General features: G+C 36.5%; 2 protein-coding genes across 8 annotated transcripts; one reads left to right on the top strand and one right to left on the bottom strand.

Moving 5' to 3' along the window:
- Window positions 1–53: 53 nt before the first annotated feature.
- LOC107266883 (tudor domain-containing protein 3) lies at window positions 54–7,551 on the bottom strand. 5 transcript variants are annotated; one of them, XM_025084177.1, is made up of 12 exons: window positions 6,800–7,551; window positions 3,839–3,976; window positions 3,678–3,762; window positions 3,409–3,608; window positions 3,206–3,353; window positions 2,873–3,103; window positions 2,643–2,779; window positions 2,283–2,564; window positions 1,536–2,208; window positions 1,328–1,450; window positions 1,152–1,251; window positions 54–1,013 (listed from the first exon to the last, which is right to left on the bottom strand). In XM_025084177.1, the coding sequence occupies exons 2-12, from the start codon at window positions 3,877–3,879 to the stop codon at window positions 838–840; spliced, it is 2,196 nt and encodes a 731-aa protein (XP_024939945.1). In that variant the 5' UTR covers window positions 3,880–3,976; window positions 6,800–7,551; the 3' UTR covers window positions 54–837. The 5 variants fall into 5 exon arrangements, with proteins under 5 accessions (XP_024939945.1, XP_015593359.1, XP_015593357.1 ...); XM_015737873.2 differs by lacking the exon at window positions 6,800–7,551 and adding an exon at window positions 4,292–4,602; XM_015737871.2 differs by lacking the exon at window positions 6,800–7,551 and adding an exon at window positions 4,144–4,305.
- A 301-nt stretch (window positions 7,552–7,852) lies between these two features.
- LOC107266884 (tetraspanin-9) lies at window positions 7,853–15,577 on the top strand. Of its 3 annotated transcripts, none has more exons than XM_015737878.2 (7): window positions 7,853–8,151; window positions 12,983–13,075; window positions 13,535–13,729; window positions 13,811–13,981; window positions 14,152–14,244; window positions 14,463–14,603; window positions 14,874–15,577. In XM_015737878.2, exons 2-7 carry the CDS (start codon window positions 12,998–13,000, stop codon window positions 14,919–14,921), a joined length of 726 nt encoding a protein of 241 aa, XP_015593364.1. In that variant the 5' UTR covers window positions 7,853–8,151; window positions 12,983–12,997; the 3' UTR covers window positions 14,922–15,577. The 3 variants fall into 3 exon arrangements, with proteins under 3 accessions (XP_015593364.1, XP_015593362.1, XP_015593363.1); XM_015737876.2 differs by lacking the exon at window positions 7,853–8,151 and adding an exon at window positions 12,373–12,549; XM_015737877.2 differs by lacking the exon at window positions 7,853–8,151 and adding an exon at window positions 12,673–12,804.
- Window positions 15,578–17,836: the final 2,259 nt, after the last annotated feature.

The following is a 17,836-nucleotide window of genomic DNA, read 5'->3' as shown; positions in this document are numbered from 1 at the left end:
GAACAAAAAATTCATCACAACTCTGATTAGTATTTAATAAACGAGTAGTTTCGTTTAATATTCGATTTGCATGACATCCATTCAATGTAATAAGATTTGTCAAATACAATATAGTACAACAGAAATGATTATGGCAAGCGCCTTGAGCACTCTGCGCAATGCTACTGCTGCCGTATACAGAAAAAGGAATCAAACTAACCGTGGCCTTCTCAAAATTCGAGACTTTGAATAACCCGATAAAATAGATTATGAGAAGGCTAATAAGTAATTAAGATGTTACTTTGTTACGTACATGCATCCTTCTCGACTTTAGCACTAAAGTAGCATCTAGAATCGAGACACCGCATAACGCTACTATGGCAGATTTACGAATGTAAAGCGTATCGTTCAACTTTCGTTAATGAGAACACTTCATTTTAAATATTACAAAGTTCATTATTACTATTCTATGAAGGTAGACAAGGTACAGAGGCACGACGCGACGTCGAGCACCTTTCGACGCCAGCACGCTATCTCTTCTTCCTACATACAATAAAAACGCTTTGTAGTGCTTAAAGAACTGTCGTTATCTTACAATGAAGATTTCATTCGGAATCCGTATAATTTCACTATGCGGATAACTACATACGAGACGCATCACTGTTTTTATTTTTGTATATTTTATTATTAGTATTCTGGCCGATATGACTTAATAGAAACAAAGTTTCTAGCCATGGCATGAGAATTGACAGGTGTTAGAGTTGGCTGTCAGTCTTCTGTGTACTTTTGATCAGCAACTATGTTAATGTTCGCGTCCAAATCGAAATTTTATTAGCTAAAAGGACTATTGTCATTGTGTTAAAGTGTAGGATTATTGTGTTGGCCTCCTCCTGATGATGATGCACCACCGCGTTGTGCTGGTGGCTGATAAATTGGTTGAGCACTACGTTGTGGACCTCTACGTTTATTGAAACCTCCTTTAGCACCAGGACCTCCTCCAGCGCCACCGCCACCACCTCTTCGGAATTCCATACCTGTTGCACATAATAGGAATTAAATAGTTTAATTTAATTTCATATATTTTTTTAAAACGTCGATTGCTCTTGCTCGCCTATCGGCATAGCGCAAAGACCCATCTCTGCCAATAGTCGATGTCTTAATAAAGTATTTACCAGTTATATGATTGTGACTCTGATCATAGCGCTGTCGATTTCCTGGACGTTGATCCTGGCGTCTGGAATCTTGATTGTATCCCCGTCCTCCTTGACCGTCCTAGAATTTAACTTTTTAATTAATTAATGATTTCAATATACATATCTATTAACTAAAATTGTAAATTAAGTCGTACCAGGCAGATGTCTTCTGTTATTGGTATACAATCCACCTGGAGGACTTCTTCGTAGTTATTAAAGTCCTTGAACTGTACAACGCATGTTCTCTCAGAGACAGCAGTCACTTCCGCATTATAATACTGAAAATATAAAAACATTATTTAACATTGACCTCAAAAATATTATGATGAACGATAATTCAGCATTCAGTATGACATTATGTACCCTATTATCTTCCCAGTATTTAGCCATACACTTGTCACCAATTTGCCAAAACCATGTACCACCAGATGTATTATTAGCGGTACGTGAATTACCGAAAGTATGATCTTTCTTCTGTTCATTAAAACCACCAGTACCTCGACTTCCACCATGATTACTATCATATGCCGGAAGTGGCTGATGCCTGTTCAGCTGACTCTTATAATTTTTCTCAATTGAATTTGGTTGAAACGATTTATGAACTCCGTCTTGTGCTCGGTTTTGCTTTCCATAAGATACATCATAACTGTGTCTATTCCTGGTATCATCAACTTGACTATGGTTCCTGTTACCGTTGGCAAATTGGCCTTCATGGTGATCTTGTTGATGTCTATTATATCCGCTTGCACTTCCACTTTCACTAATATTACCGGCATTTTCAGCACGCGAACGCGCGAACGAGTTTCTATGATCGTTCTTGTTGTAGGATCCCTTATAACCACCAACATCTGGCTGATACACATTTTGATTATCTTGACTTCTTTGAAATCTCGGTGGCTTGCTTTGTTGCATATTGCCACCACTGTGTGATGAATATTGATACGTGTCGTAGCTACTATTATTGGTACGTTTCACTGATTTACTGTCATCATTATACCTTGGCGGCGGCTGATATCCACGGCCACCACGTTGGGCCCTGATATAAAAAATAAATAAGTGGACGATTGTTTCCAATAGTATTCTAAACTAATGTGAAAGTAAAGTATATACCTTCCACCTTTTCCTGCTTGAGAGTGATCGATACTTCTCATATCATATCGTTCGAAATTATTTTCAGATCTCTCCTTGTTTTGAATATTGTTGAATTGCTGTGAATTAGTCTCTTCTACTGTATCCGTTTGAGTTGGAAGTTTATCCTCTAAGAAATCGAAGAGAGAGACCTTGCCACTACTTGGTTTTCCATCTTCTTGAACCTTCTTCTCAAACCGCTTTCCACGAGTTTCACGTGGTTCACGAGAATCGCGAGGTTCTCGTGTTTCTCGAGCGTTACTGCTTTTAAATTATGGTGTTTGTTTAAAAAAAAAACTTAATGTGTACTTAACATAAATATTCATTATATAAAAATCTTACTTTCCATGCTTGTTGTCATTTCGCTGTAAAGTCTTCAATGCTCTGTCCACATTATTACGGTTTATCCTTAAAGCATATTCTGCTTGTTCTATTGAGAAACCTTGATCAACTATCCTCTGTACAGTATGATCCAATAGCTGAGATAACATAATATTTATTCTTTAGATTAGTTAACTAGTTAATCAGTTCCAAATAAATATAAATTTTACTTTGTACTTTGTACTAGGTACCTGTTTGTTTCCACCACCAAAAACTTTTTTACTACCCTGTTTAGCAGCTTCTGCAATTGCATCCTTTCGCTGTGCCTCAAATTCATCCTCTTTAGTTGCTTTTTCTTTATCAGCAAGAGCTTTGAAATTTTTATCTTGCTCTGAGAGCTTTATGATTTTTTTGCCAAATGGTATCCATGAAGGTGGACCACCCTCATCCATTGATCTTACCCTTGTGTGTAATGCCAATTTCTGTAATCATTAGACAAATGTTATGTAGAAGGAATGTCATGTCAAACAATTCTTTATTATTAATACAAATTTTGAATTTGTTATTTGCTATATTATACATACCTTGTTCAACTCCCATTTCTCTAACAAATTAGGTACCTTTCCTCCAAGTATAGTTGCTATATTAAAGGACTTCAATAGAATAATTCCATGCGACAGTAATAAATTCCCACCTCTTATTAATAACTTTGTACCAGGTGGGGTGTTTAAGCTAAAAGGAATAACATGTCAAATAACAAGATTACATTCAGACAGATACTGCATACCTAACAGATGAAATATGTTCAACTTCGACAGCTTGAATATTATTTTTCCCATCCGTTAGTGAGAGCCTTAGCATACGTGGTGCAGCACGAGATTCTTCATTACATTTTGGAGCTGCCACATTACGCAGCTTCTGTATTTGCAACACTAGATTACCCTGATTGAGGTCTCCCTGTCCACTCCCAATTTCCCTCAAATCAAACTACAAGCAAACATTGTACCAAGCATCATGCAGGGACATGAAAATACAGTTAAAAAACTAAATACTAACATCAATTGCGCGTTTTATAATTCTTTGTACGTCAAGGATACTTCCAGAATCGCTGATAACATTATATCCATGTTCAGTGAGGTACCTGAGGTTATAATAAAAACAATGTTCAAAAACTTTAATAGCTCTACATTTCATAATAAATTTATGAATATGCTCACCAGCCCTGCTCCTGCAGCTTCTCCATAGTATTGACTGTCATGACTTTGCCATACAATGAATGAACAGTCTCAATTAACCGTTCTTACCTGTCTCCTTGTACAGAAACGTCTGATCTCATTTACACGTCGAGTATTCACCTGCGCATAAACATTTACGAGCTAACAAATTATAAATCATTCTCATAAAGTAAAAGTAAATTATTAATATAACCACAAAAATTAATATCCTATTCTTAGCTCCTTGCTAAGATACAATTATTAAAGACACTATTTACAATTTTCATAAAAGAATGAACGAACCGCACCTATCGGATCTTAATTTTCTAGCGACCATCTTGAACGACCGGGCTAGAGCTTTAAGGCTCAATTCATACCGGCAATAAACACTATAAATTCTGCATAGTCTTATATTGAGTATCATTTCTCAAAATTATCAAATAAATCTTCACGTACTATTTGCAGTCTTTATCTGTTGTTTCTTTATAAACCAACAGTTTATATATTTTAATTGAATTTGGACTGTCGAATTTTAAGCTGACTTCACACCGGTTCAAGGTTCACTATCCGGGATTTCTTCATAGTGACACCTGCAATTCATAGTGTGACATTGCGATTCGCAAAATAGTAGGACAGTAGGCCGTGCCATTGAAACTGGCATGAATACAAATAGAATGTAATGCAATTTTAGGAAAATGTCTTTTTCATTGTGTCACGCTTCTTGACTCATGCGTTTATCCCTCTTTATACTACACATTCACGTTACATATAATTGACACATCTCGATTGTTATTCCTTTACCGCGATATCATTTAGCCGTCGGTATTGTCCAACCATTCATCAAAATATAACACTTGACACGTTATTCAATCAACGACAGGTTGTCATTAATGGAGTTTAGGATGGTATATTTTTAACACTACAAATTGACTTTTGAAGTAATCGAGTTCGTAACTGAAGGTTCTGGGAAAGCGAATCATGTCCGATCAGTTATGAAGAGGAAGAATTGGAATTAGTGCAAATACGAGGGTCGTTCAATAAGTCCTTAGAAAATCTAAGAGATGGTGCCCGTACCATCGAGAATGGTATGTTTTTAGTAAACACCACTAGTCACTAGACAGTTGTTCAAGGCTCAGTTATATCCGTCACGTAGTTTCATTTTTATTGTCGATTGAAGCAAAAAACTTGTGTTCATTTAGAAAAATGGAAAAAGTGAGTTTCGATCGGCGATTAAACACTTATATTTAAAAGGCTTAACACCGAAAGAGATCAAAGTTGAGTTGGATGAAGTTCATAGCACATCTGCTCCTGTGTTTGCAACTGTTTACAATTGGGTAAATGAGTTTAAACGTGGCCGTACATCCACAAAAGATGAACATCGTTCGGAACATCCAGTGGAAGTGACTACCCCTGAAATGATTGACAAAATCCACAATATGGTTTTGAGTGATCGATGAATCAAAGTGCGCAAAATAGTTGAGGCCACTGGCATATCGCAAGGTACAGTGTTTTCAATTCTACACAAAGAATTGGATGTGAAGAAAATGTCGGCAAGATGGGTGCCGCGTTTGCTCTCAGCGGAGAATAAACGCAATCGTGTGGTCGACTCTGAGACTTTTTTGGCACTTTTCCGTCGCAATCCTGACGAGTTTCTGCCTCGATACATAACTGTGGACGAAACATGAATACACTACTACACTCCAGAGACAAAGGAACAGTCAAAACAGTGGATGTTTGAAGGCGAACGGGCTCCGAAGAAGGCGAAGACGGTGAAATCGGCCGGTAAGGTGATGGCCACGGTTTTTTGGGATGTACGCGGAATCATCTACACCGATTACTTGGGAAAAGGACAAACAATAACTGAAAAGTATTATGCGTCGTTATTTCACCGGTTGAGCGAAGAAATCAAGAAAAAACGTCCTCATTTGAAAAAGAAAAAGATCCTCTTCCATCAAGACAATACACGGGTGCAAACTTGCGCAGTTTCGATGGCCAAAATTGCGGAATTAAAGTTCGAATTATTACACATCCACCGTATTCACCGGATTTGGCCCCCAGTAACTTTTTTTTATTTCCAAACCTAAAAAAATGGCTCGCCGGACAACGGTTCGCGTCGAACGAGGAAGTCATCGCTCAAATAAATGCTTATTTTGAGGACCTTCCGAAATCTTACTTTTCGGACGGCTTAAAAAAGTTGGAGAAACGCATGGAAAAGTGTATAGAGTTAAAAGAAGATTATGTTGAAAAATAAAAAAAATCTACACGAAATAATTTGTTTTTATATTTTTTTCTAAAGACTTATTGAACGACCCTCGTAACACTAGAAAATGTATCCTCAATTTGATATTTTTCTTTCGATCCTCTACTAGTAACATTGCAGCACTTGTTGAATAATGCCTGAGCGGAATGATGTCCTGGGTGTACATACAAGGAGTATTTCAGCTCGGACTTTCAGTCCTTTTAAGAGTCAGTCTTTCTATCGGATTATTGAACGTTTGTATCCTATCCTTTCTGTTTCATTGTTAATATTTTTACGTCAGGTTGTAATTTATTCTCGACTACCATGTGTGGTCCTTCCTCAATGTCTGTGTGGAAGTTATTCCTATATCTTATACTTTCATGTAATGCTTTAATCCTGTTTCCACTATAATACTGGAGAAAGTTTGCGGAATAAATTGAAATTACGCTCCATATTTATAGAATCGCCATTTTCTTTTATGACTTGTATAAAACAATGAAATTGACTTTGTCATTTAATGGTTCGGCGATCATATTTATTTAAGCTGAATTTGCTTATGTCATAATCTACTATAGCACTTATACAACGTAACAATAATTTAACTGAAAGATTACATGTTTATGTGATGCTATTTTAACGTATTGATATTAATCGAATTATCACAGTTTTTATGCACAATCTCAAAGGTTAAACTAAATTTAACTGTAGGAAGGTCGATAACTAACTTTAGTGCTGACTTCATAACTGCATCACAATGCTCAACCCACGTAGAATAGACAAGCGTGAATTACATAGATATTACAACAATTTTAGCCCCGTTGAACTGCCTGTATCCAGTACATATTTAATAAATAAAGCTATGAAACAATTTACATACATTTCCTAATCATTACACATTTGTAAAAGAGAAAGAAAAAGGATTCTACTTGAACTCCATTATTAACACCTTGCACTATTTTGATGAGTCTGACTCGTTGTCTTAGTTTCGGACCAAATTATATTATTATAATTAATCAGAATTTGTTTTCATCTTATGTAATAATTAAAGTATTTTTTAAAAGTTTTTGATTCAAATTCATTTGAATTTCACAAGAGTTCCATCGCGTGAAGTAAATACGGGCACGACTACCTTGCGCTCGGTCGTAAGAATAGGTATCAAGTTTCGGCACGCGCGCTCCACCGCTCGCTGTTCACCGCGACGATCGAGGCAGCCGCGTTTGGCCTGACTTTTCCCGAGGTTCCGAATAATGCAAGGGGTTAATATTAAAAATATTATATGCATATATTGTATTTAACAAAATTTTCTCTAGTTTCCTTTCATAACGAAATACATAATTGCTGCCGGATTTTCTGAATGCTGATTATTCGGGTCATGTGTGTAAATTAGCTGTCTCTTTGGCAGCTAGGGTTATCAGAAACATGAAAGATATCGATAGATGTCAAATTAACAGAAACGTATGCCTGCAGACAGTTTTAGTTAGATTGAAAATGGGTGAATATAACAAATTATATAATATCCATACTGGTTAGTAAACATACTGGTAAATTTAATAAGACTCTATTTCCGATTTTAAAATAAAGTGGTTAATTTTGGAAAAAACTGTCGCCTTTGAGATTACAATATTTATGCAAGAAATATCGTCTGCTTGGAGAAATAACTCGGTGATTGGTATGCAGCACATTGGTAAATGATTCATTATTTTCCTGCTGCTGGCACAGAGCCTCTCCCCACCTTTGGTTCCTTGGAGTATACGTTTGTCAGACCTGTTAGTATAATGCGGTACTTGAAGAACTCTACTGACTTTACTATAGTGCTATAGCATACGTTCTCGCTGGAGCCCATAGTATACCAAGTTATGAGTTAAGTGCACCCGTATAGACTAGCCTGTCGACTGGCTGGAAGAACGAAAGCTGTTTTCCGTTTCAGTTTTAGTCGAACGGTCCGTGAACAATCAGGGGACCGACGAGTATTCCTGCATCCATCATACGAAATCCCGAGGTGGGATTCTGGAATAGTGTGGTGCTATAAACAATAGTTTATATTAATAGAAAATACTTTTGAATTGCTGCATATAAGGTAAGTGTGATATTTAGAAATTCCAATTGTCATTATTAAAAAGAACTAACGTGAATTTCTATAATTTTTCTTCAAACGACATTTTTTTTCGGAATATAGATTTTTGTTGGCAGAGTATATAGAGTATGCGTACCTCTTAAACTTATGTAACCTTCGCCGAATTGAAGGCAAATAACGCGTTGATTAGATCATATTTCTAAGAAGAAGGAAACAACCGGTTTAGTTGGAGTTTGTAGAAAACGCCCTGAGACATGATGTTGCATCTTTACGTTGTGTTTACTATTCTAGAGTAAGAGTAAGAATTGAGAATGGCGGGAAAATGTTTTTCGTACAAAAAAATAAATATGGATAGTGAATAATAATGGATAATAGAATCAAATAAGTTGGATAAGTACAACTCTTTCGTAATAATTTACATGAAACCGAATTAACTTAATATAATCCCTGTTAATGTCATTAAATCGTTGTCCCATATATTAAATGTAATATCATTAAAAATCAATGTACGCGAAATTGGTCGAATTCAAGGGCGTTGTCTGGTGGTTAGGTGTTAATTATAAAGCCAAGATGTATTGTTTGGAAATACGCATTAACGTGACTCTAATATTTACGATTGTACGTAAGCAAACGCGTAGTACGAGGATCGCTATGACGCTACCAGTAAAACCTGATGACCTCGCCTTGTGTAACTTTCGTATTCGAAATGAGCCCTTCTCTTCTCTTCTCCTTTGCACGCAGCTCCTCCCTTCTCTTCTCTTCTCCTCAATATATACTTCACCAACTCCTTTATACGTTCCTCTCAACTTTCCTGTTGCTTCCTCTTCACCCTTCGTGTTATCTAGTCTTAGGCATTCCCATGTAGCTATAGCCTCTTTTCCTCTACTTCTTTCTCTCAAAACTCACCTGGAAAGTCGAATACGTTAAATGGTACGCGCATATATATAGGTAAAACTATGTGGTATATGGTAGACCATATGCTGACATAAATGCTTACTGTAGCCATCAACGAAACGCAACGAAAAAAAAAAGTGTAGAATACCATAAGATCAAATGCCATCCTTGCTGTAGAACCTGCAGACAATAATCATTAGCCTCCTTTACCATAAACAGACGTCCCTTGGTTTCACGTCGACCGCCAGTTTCTTTCTCATTGTATGAAAGAATAAGAGGATTCAGTTAAAGATTTTAGCATTGACACAAAAGAGTCCTGCAGAGTCTTGAACTAAAGTAACGATAGCAAGCTGACCTACTTACGGGAAATTAATTCCTCGAAGGTTTGCTCTGTCGGTAACAAGCCCTTTCCAAGTGGTAAATGATGATCTAGATAGGAAGCACGGCTGCCATATTTTAAAACGCACGCAAAGGATGTTGGAAAAATTCACACATGCATGTACGTATACGCATGATTGTTAACGGATCTCATATAAATAGATTAAAGTGAATAAAGTACTACGTTGTTATTTCTCATTGGATATACGTGTATTTAAACCTGCCTAAAAGTATGAGAATGAATTTTTCAAATATAACGGTCACTCGGGACGGTACAACAGGGCTACTTTTCAAGTTAACGGAGAAAAACGAACTCTCTGGGTGTGGCGTTGTTCGTCGTAAATCCGTTTACACCTGCGATCATCCAAAACGATGTCAATATACCTATGACTGATGTTTCTGACACACATTTCCCAGACACTAGTTGTGGTTTACATCACGACGAATAGATTAATTGTTTTAATATATGAGAACAATGCATGTCTCGCAAGGATACTGGAACAATTGTTATAAAGCAGTTTATAGTGTCGCATAAGCACGAGTCGAGGTTTCTTCAAGAGGAAGTGAAGAGTCCCCAGTACGCAATAAAAGTTTCCAAAGTAAAAGACGTATCCTTTCAATACACTATACTTTTTTTTAAATTGACAAAATCAAACGTCGAAAAATTTCCCACATTTCTACGAACTTCCTGTATCCGTTAAAAATAGTTACTTCATCCGTATAGATTTATCTCATTTCCTGTAATTCATTGATGTATTGTTGCCTGGTCTTTTCCTAATTTTTTGTCTTACCTATCCGAGGACACCGTGGTTAGCCGCATGTGAAAATGGTGCAAGGATAGAGCGCACTGTACTAGAAAATTTCTTTTGATTTTCATCTAAGAACTGTCCTCACGTAAATTATCCTGCGTATTGCGTCCAAGGTTAGCATGAGCGTCCTTGCGATAGGTGGATATACTGGAAGTTTGAAGTTTCACTAAATGAGAGAATTACAGTTAATAGACAAAATTCAGGAAGTAGGCCGCTGGTATTATTTCGTGTAAGTCGCTTCTACACATTAAGTCCAACAACACTGACCGTAATGGAACTTTGAATTGTGCAGTAGTACGTATATGAAGGTTAATGGATATTGCTGACATCATAGCAATGGAATCATTAAAACGGTTTGCAAAACACGCAACACCTATTGCCATAGCGATCCTTCTCATTGAAAAACGTTGACAGGGCAATAAAAATGCAAGTATTAAAACCTATATTCGAAAGAAACTCCCTTTAAAAGAATTTTGGAATGGAGTCTGTAAGAATTCTGATAATAGATAACTCACAAGGAAACCGTTTCCGGTGTCTCCCTTCGATTTTATTATTTCGAAATATGTTATTCTTCATTAAAATTTAAGTAGCATGTATTTTTTTTTATCGGCGAAAAAATTGCTCTAAGAGGCGAACGCCCCTATGAGGGGCCCCTAAAATGCATCCAAATTCCCGTTAAAACCGTATTATCTTGCTCAAATTTGCCTCTCCAATTATTTCAAAATTCTTTCTATTTCAAATCTTATTTAATAAATTGCAGGAGATGATCCTATACCGTTTGAGAAGGTTAAGATTTCTAAATGCATCGAATCAAGCGAAACGTAAATAATTGATATCCCTGAGATTTTAATCTTGTTTGCTACAATATATTCCTGAACTGACGCAACGTGTGCCAAAAAAAGATGATGACAAAGATGAAGACTAATCGGATAAATGTTATACAGTTATTTTTGACAACATTTCAAGCAATCAATATTCACATTACTAGTGAATGCGTCTAAGGTTTTAAAGGTTTTCACGGAAATTTGGTTGCACATGTATAGGGGCAGTTCACCCCTTAAACGAGGTTCTTTGAAAAACGCAAAGACACGCGTTCCTACTTCTAGCTCTTTCAAATACAATTGGCTCCGTTAATAAAACTATGGATAATTTTTTTTTTTTCTAAAAATTATGTAACTTTCGACCTCTACAAATTTTTATAATTTCACCTCATAGGTATCTAGCAAAATACATTTTTCATTATTCGCCATGAGCATTATTCTCCAATTGGTTCCATTCCATATCTCAACTGGAAATATCCGAAACTACTGCTGGAGGTGTCCAGTTTTAGCGGTTCATTTCAGTCCTTAAAACCGTTTTTCCTTGAATAAAAGAAAATACGTATTACTTAGATTTCGATGAAGATTAACATATCTCGAAATGAAGAAAATCGGAGGGAGACACCAAAGATAGTTTCCTCGTCAGAAAGTGAACTGGCAAAGTACGAATAACACCGGATATTCTGAATTGAGAATGATTGCGAAAGTGCCATCGAGTAGTGCACAAATATACGGTGACATCACTAAGCCAATTACTAAATAACTGAATCTCAACGTTACGAATTACAATCGAGTTTGCGCCATGAGCCATGACCATTTGCGTAGCAGCGTCCACTTTCACAGAGAAACTCGTAAGAAAGAATTTTGAGCTTACAAGACTGACTTTGAAACAACTATGGGCACGGTCTGTCAATTTTCACAATATATTCAACACCTACGTGTACAGTTTGAGTGCGTTTCGAAATTCACTGCTAGTACCGCGAGCATGGTTGCGTCTCACTCAATTACACGTAGGTAAAGAGAGACACTATACTCATAGTACTGGCAGTGAATTTTGGAACTTAGCCTTTGTAGTAGATACAACATCTAGGAATATGAGGCACAGAGGTATTATAACGATCAGATAATATTTGTCTTTAGCATGCGAAATAATAAAGCTCAGGAATCAAAATTCGCAGTAAAATTGTATTGACAACGTGCCTTTTCCGAATGAAGAAATCCTTGCAGTTTCAACTATGCGCAATGACTGAATTGAATGAGAGTGGTCACGCAGATCCTCTCTCTCCTGCGACGCTGTGACACACACGCCAAAAAGTATGCACTTTTACATTCAGCTTAGCCTTTGTGCCAGAGAAACGAGAGACAGAGAATGAAGCAATTCACATTAGACGTTTGACCGTTCTAGAGACAAGTTCTCCCTCTATTTAATTCTTAACTCGTGCCACAAACAATCGACCACCATGGGACAGCAATCGAAAGCGACGCGTCGACGATTATACGAAGTAAATAAACTTGATATTATTGACTATCAACCATAAACGTATACAATGGATTATATTCGAAGAAAATACGTGATAGTGAGAGAAAAAGGAATACGAATCAATCGAATTTATTACAGTGCGCAGTGTGTGCCTTTAGTGAACAAATGGTTGCTTTCTCTCTTGTAGTATTGTAGTGAAAAAAATTTATTATTTCTAAAAATTATAATAAACGACGAACGAATGAATCGTTACACCATGCGCTATCCACTATATTCGGTATTATTAGAAATAAGATAATAATTGTTTTGTTAAATCTTTCTGTATGTGTAAATTAGTTATTATTCTCTAATCAATGTGGCGCTTTATAATTTTTATGAAATTGATATAATACGTTTTCGTACTGTATTGATCCATGCGTTTAAAAAAAATATATAAAATAATTGTTCTGTTGCAGATCAACGAATACGCCATGGGATACGGTACAGAAATAGACGGCTGTGGCCGTTGCATGAAATATTCACTGTTTTTCGCTAATTTGCTCATATTCGTAAGTATCAGCAATGGAAAGTCACGTAGCGTTTTCAGACAAATTGCGCAATACCCGATAATCGTCATTGGTATCTTCATTGTGTAACAGATGTAATTATCGAATATATTAGAGTTCATATATTTTTCCTTTGTACTTTACAATTGATGTCTCCCGTTGATTCAGAGAAGGTATTATTCAAAGTGAGTAATACATTCTTCTAAAGACTGAATCATTCAAGAGTGTTTGTAAAATTTATTAAATTAGCAGTTCCCAACTACCCATAGTCACTATATCGGTAGTAGTAGCTACAGGTAAAATATTCTGTGCGCTTGAATTAAGTTCTATTTGTAGGAATGACCGACTTCGATCTATACTTACGTAGAATGACGTGATCTCAAGAAGACTTGCCTGACGTCATTCACATATCAAGTATAAGAACGTCATTTAAAAAAAATTATGAACTGACGTCATTTTCAGATCGGTGGTGTCGTCGTAGCTGGACTATCGATATGGGCCTTGGTAGAAAAAATCCCATTCATTGGTGAATTGGTTGGTAACGATCTTTTGTCTGGTGCAGTTTACGTCCTGCTGGTTGGCGGCATTGTAGTGGCATTTATTGCATTTTTCGGATGCATTGGTGCATCCCGTGAGATAAAATGCATGCTGCTTACGGTAAGAATATTTATTAGTTACTTAAATAAATATATAAGGTATGATGAATTTTTATATTAAAACTGGCTCATCTTTTCCTAGTACTTCATTATTGTATTCCTGCTATTTGTGACGATGCTTGTCGGCGGCGTCCTTGGATACGTATTTCGTGAAAAACTCGTCGACACCATGCATCGTGAGATGAAGAGTTCGCTCCTGCAGTACGACAAACATGCATCTATCCGAACGGCTTGGAATACCACTCAGACCTTGGTAAACAATAGTGTTTAATAATTGCCAATAATGAAAGTCTTAGTGATGATAGCAATAATAATCGCAGTACTTATTGTAATTCTACAATATAAGCGTATTACTTTTACATGCTATTCACACTGAAATTCTTATTGAGATTTAAATCCACTTTCGAACTTTCTCCCATGTAGATGCAATGCTGCGGAGTCGATAGCTGGCGGGACTGGCATAGGAATAATCTGGAACTCCCGGACAGTTGCTGTCGCGAAATTGAACCTGGACGGGTAAAGAGGACTTTGACATTTGATTCAAATAATTTGAAATTGTCAAGAAGTTTGCTCGAAGATCCTAAAATCAATTATGTCAATTATACTTACCGCTCGAGGAAGTAAATGCACACTGATCAATATCGGACATAACAATTTGACCTCAGTACACGTGATTCTCACGCTTTCACACAATTGTTCGGCTTTCACGATTCGGAATGCTTTTCTTTCTACAGCGTTTCCACTGCAACACCGGTCCTGACACGGTGATAGCGACGACAACGTATCTGGAAGGCTGCGTCAATCGTACACAGGTGCACTTGCAGAAACATGCAGCAGTACTAGGTGGTGCCGGTATAGCAGTCGCCTTGCTGATGGTAAGAGAAATCAGCTCTGTCGATAATATAGATTTTAAAGTTTCCTTTTCCACGGTTGAACAGTGAAGATATCAACTGTGCATTCTATGATTGCAACGAGATTCAACCCGAAGTTACATATTAATCTTGTTGACTCGTGTTGATGCACTATGCGGTTTTCGCAATTTAAAATACAATTTACTTGACAACCTTAACACTCGTGGGATTGTGAAAGGATTCTCTTCGTCATGATTACTATACTCATCGAATTTTCTTCGTTCTTGATTACAGTTCTTTGGCATGATCTTTTCGTGTGCACTCTTCAAGATGATAGAATGACGCGAGGTATCGTACGTATTATGAGGCGTCTTCTCTTTGAACACTTTCATAAACGAGAGGAAGATGACGATGATGATGATCCTCTTATAAAAGCGACGATGTCGTACAACTCTCCAATATCAACAATCACTCCCTCCGCCATCATTTTTTTAGTTACCTATACTACGAATCGAACGAACACTTCGCAAGAATCAAAAAAACAGAAAAAAGTATATGAACCGTCTCATGAAATCTTTATAGTTATTAATAAGTACATTTATTTTTTTCTGTACTTTGTATAAGAGCATGCAACCATGCGCTCCAGCGATACGGATTGTCTTGCGTAATGTTATTACAAACATTAAGTATATAAAACGCTTTATCGATTTTACATTCGTATCAATGGTCTCGCAAAAAGGATAAGATTTTTTGTAAACTTATTGCCGTTTTTGATACCGAAAGCATTTTTACCTAAATATCTATATACAAGTATGAGTCTTCGTTTGAGTATTAATTACAATATTCGCATTATGTGAGACATCTCACAGTGTAGGTTAAGATTATTTAAGTCATGTTAGTTATTCTACATTTATCTCAATTCATATAGAGGTATGCGATTGTACACGATGTACTATGATAAAATATATGTCAGTAAATCCTTCCAGTTAATTCATATACATCCTGTAATTAGCTTTTTCTCCGTGGATGATCGCTTAAGAATAATTTGGCACTCTATTTCGTATAAATTCCAATTGGCAAATTCCTCATATGATGTACTCGTGTAATAAGGCTAATTATAGTCAACATTATTTCTTAGTGTACGCACTAGAGCCCAACTCACTAAATTAATTTTACCTCGTTGAATTTCTACTTTTGAAACTCGTTGTACCTTCATGCACCATCCTATACTCATTGCCTATAGTAAAGCAGTGTCTCTCAGGTAACCGAAATCCCAAAAGCAATCATCAAAATTATTTATTACGCACATTAATACTAGACACCTTAATTAAAGAAAAAAAAACATGTATTTTTTCTTAAATAAAGTAAATATACAATAAATAAAATTTGTTATTGTCCATACCGCTGTATCAATTGATTTTATAATATTTACTATTATCACATTCCCATGACAAAAATTTGTTTTTTTATTTATTCAGATGCGTATTCTCCCTAGTACACTCTCGTATAGAAATTCCAATAGTGAACCTCTGCGCAGAACTGACTATAACTTGCAGCGATAGATAGATATATACAGGTAGATATTGTATGTATAACGTATATACAGGTAGATACTGTATGTATACATATATACAGGTGGCCGATGCACACCGTTGAGACTGTGGTCCAAGTCGATATTGCAGGCGGGCATTCGCGGTACAGTTGACGGCATAATTTCTACCCTTTGCATTCATTGGCTGGATAGGTTCACCTTCGGGAAGAGCCCTTGATTACGAGATGTTTGCAAAAACGAAAAAAAAACCAATTGCTTACGAATACAAACTTGCTGGAGATACAAGCAATTTTTGAGTACCAGTTATGCAGCTACTACGTACTTGATTATCAACGTGACTATCAATGAAGATAACATATTTAATGATAAGAACAATGCTCGAAAGTATAAGTATCAAGATTTACAAGGCCTATAGCATATTAAGAATATTAAATCATATATTATGTTTTAAAATAATTAATAAAAGTTTTAAATCGTAAGATAAGGATGCAAAATATTTGTAATGGATCTGCGTGCGAGTTAGATTTAAAACGACGGTTAGAACTCTAGGGTCGTTTATGCACTTCTCATGGGGTGAACATATGCGTCATCCTCTGGCACTCCTATAGTGCTAAGCTATCATGTATCGTCGCATTGCATATATGATACAAGAACCGCCCTTCCTTATGGACCTCGTATGTGAGGGCGCCACTGTAAGTACACTGTGTATACAACACATACCTGATACCTAAAAGAAAGGGAGTATTCGAATGAATAGGACAATCTGCCACGTGTCACTGGCATTTATAATAGCCAGGAAAAGATCAGAAAATTATAGACACCTGGAAATACTCCTAAAAGTTCTTTGAATAAGAAAAAAAATGGATTTTGAATATGTCACATTCGCTAGTAGAAATTTTACGTGACCTACGCACGCATCCTAACAGTAGCAGCGGAAGCAACGATGAGTATTGATTTCATCCCCTTCGTCAATTCCCAATGGTGAGTAAAAGGCGTGGATGAACTACAGACGGAAGTGAACCGTAGAAGTTGTTATTGTGGAGAATGGAAGAGAGACGTCCTGATCCATTTTATAGCAGTCTGTATTTTGTACCTTAGCGATAGGAGTCTTTGACTTTTAATAAATTTATTAACTCGATGTCTCCTACATAATATTGAGGTTTTATATGAGGATTGTATAGTATATGTCATTTTGGAAATATTACGAATGAAAGTGGAACGTTCGACTCAGCAGGACAAGTTCGTTCCGGTCTCTGTAGCGAATAAGGAAAGTAGATGGCACTGGTTATACTGGAAGGTAGGTGAAGCGGTTTGAATTGCGAGTGTCTATATACATATATATGGCAGAGCTACTGCAGGGAAAAGGGCGGTGGCAACCGTCTATAGTCCATAGCCTTAATTTTTCAACTCCCAGCAATCTTAATCCTAGGGGTTGAGCAAAGTCGTGTAGAGTTTTTCTGTGTAGAATATTTTATCCATCAGCAAAGCAATTTTCGAAAGCCAATAAAAACAAATAAAAAATAAAGTAATCCACAAGAGTTACATATATGCAATATAAGTGTGCTTATACCTTGCGTTCATTTTGTGAGAAATTTCTATTCTTTCTCTCTTTCTATTTTACTCATTAAAAAACACTTGTCCGACAGTCAATATTAATTGTAAAATGGAGAGCCCTACACATGCACGAGATGACTGTACCAGGCTC

This window comes from Cephus cinctus, unplaced genomic scaffold (assembly GCF_000341935.2).
Source record: "Cephus cinctus unplaced genomic scaffold, Ccin1 Ccin1_scaffold0330, whole genome shotgun sequence".
Lineage (NCBI taxonomy): Eukaryota > Metazoa > Arthropoda > Insecta > Hymenoptera > Cephidae > Cephus > Cephus cinctus.
Note: the sequence above shows the minus strand (reverse complement) of the source record. Positions and strands in the feature narration are given on the sequence as shown.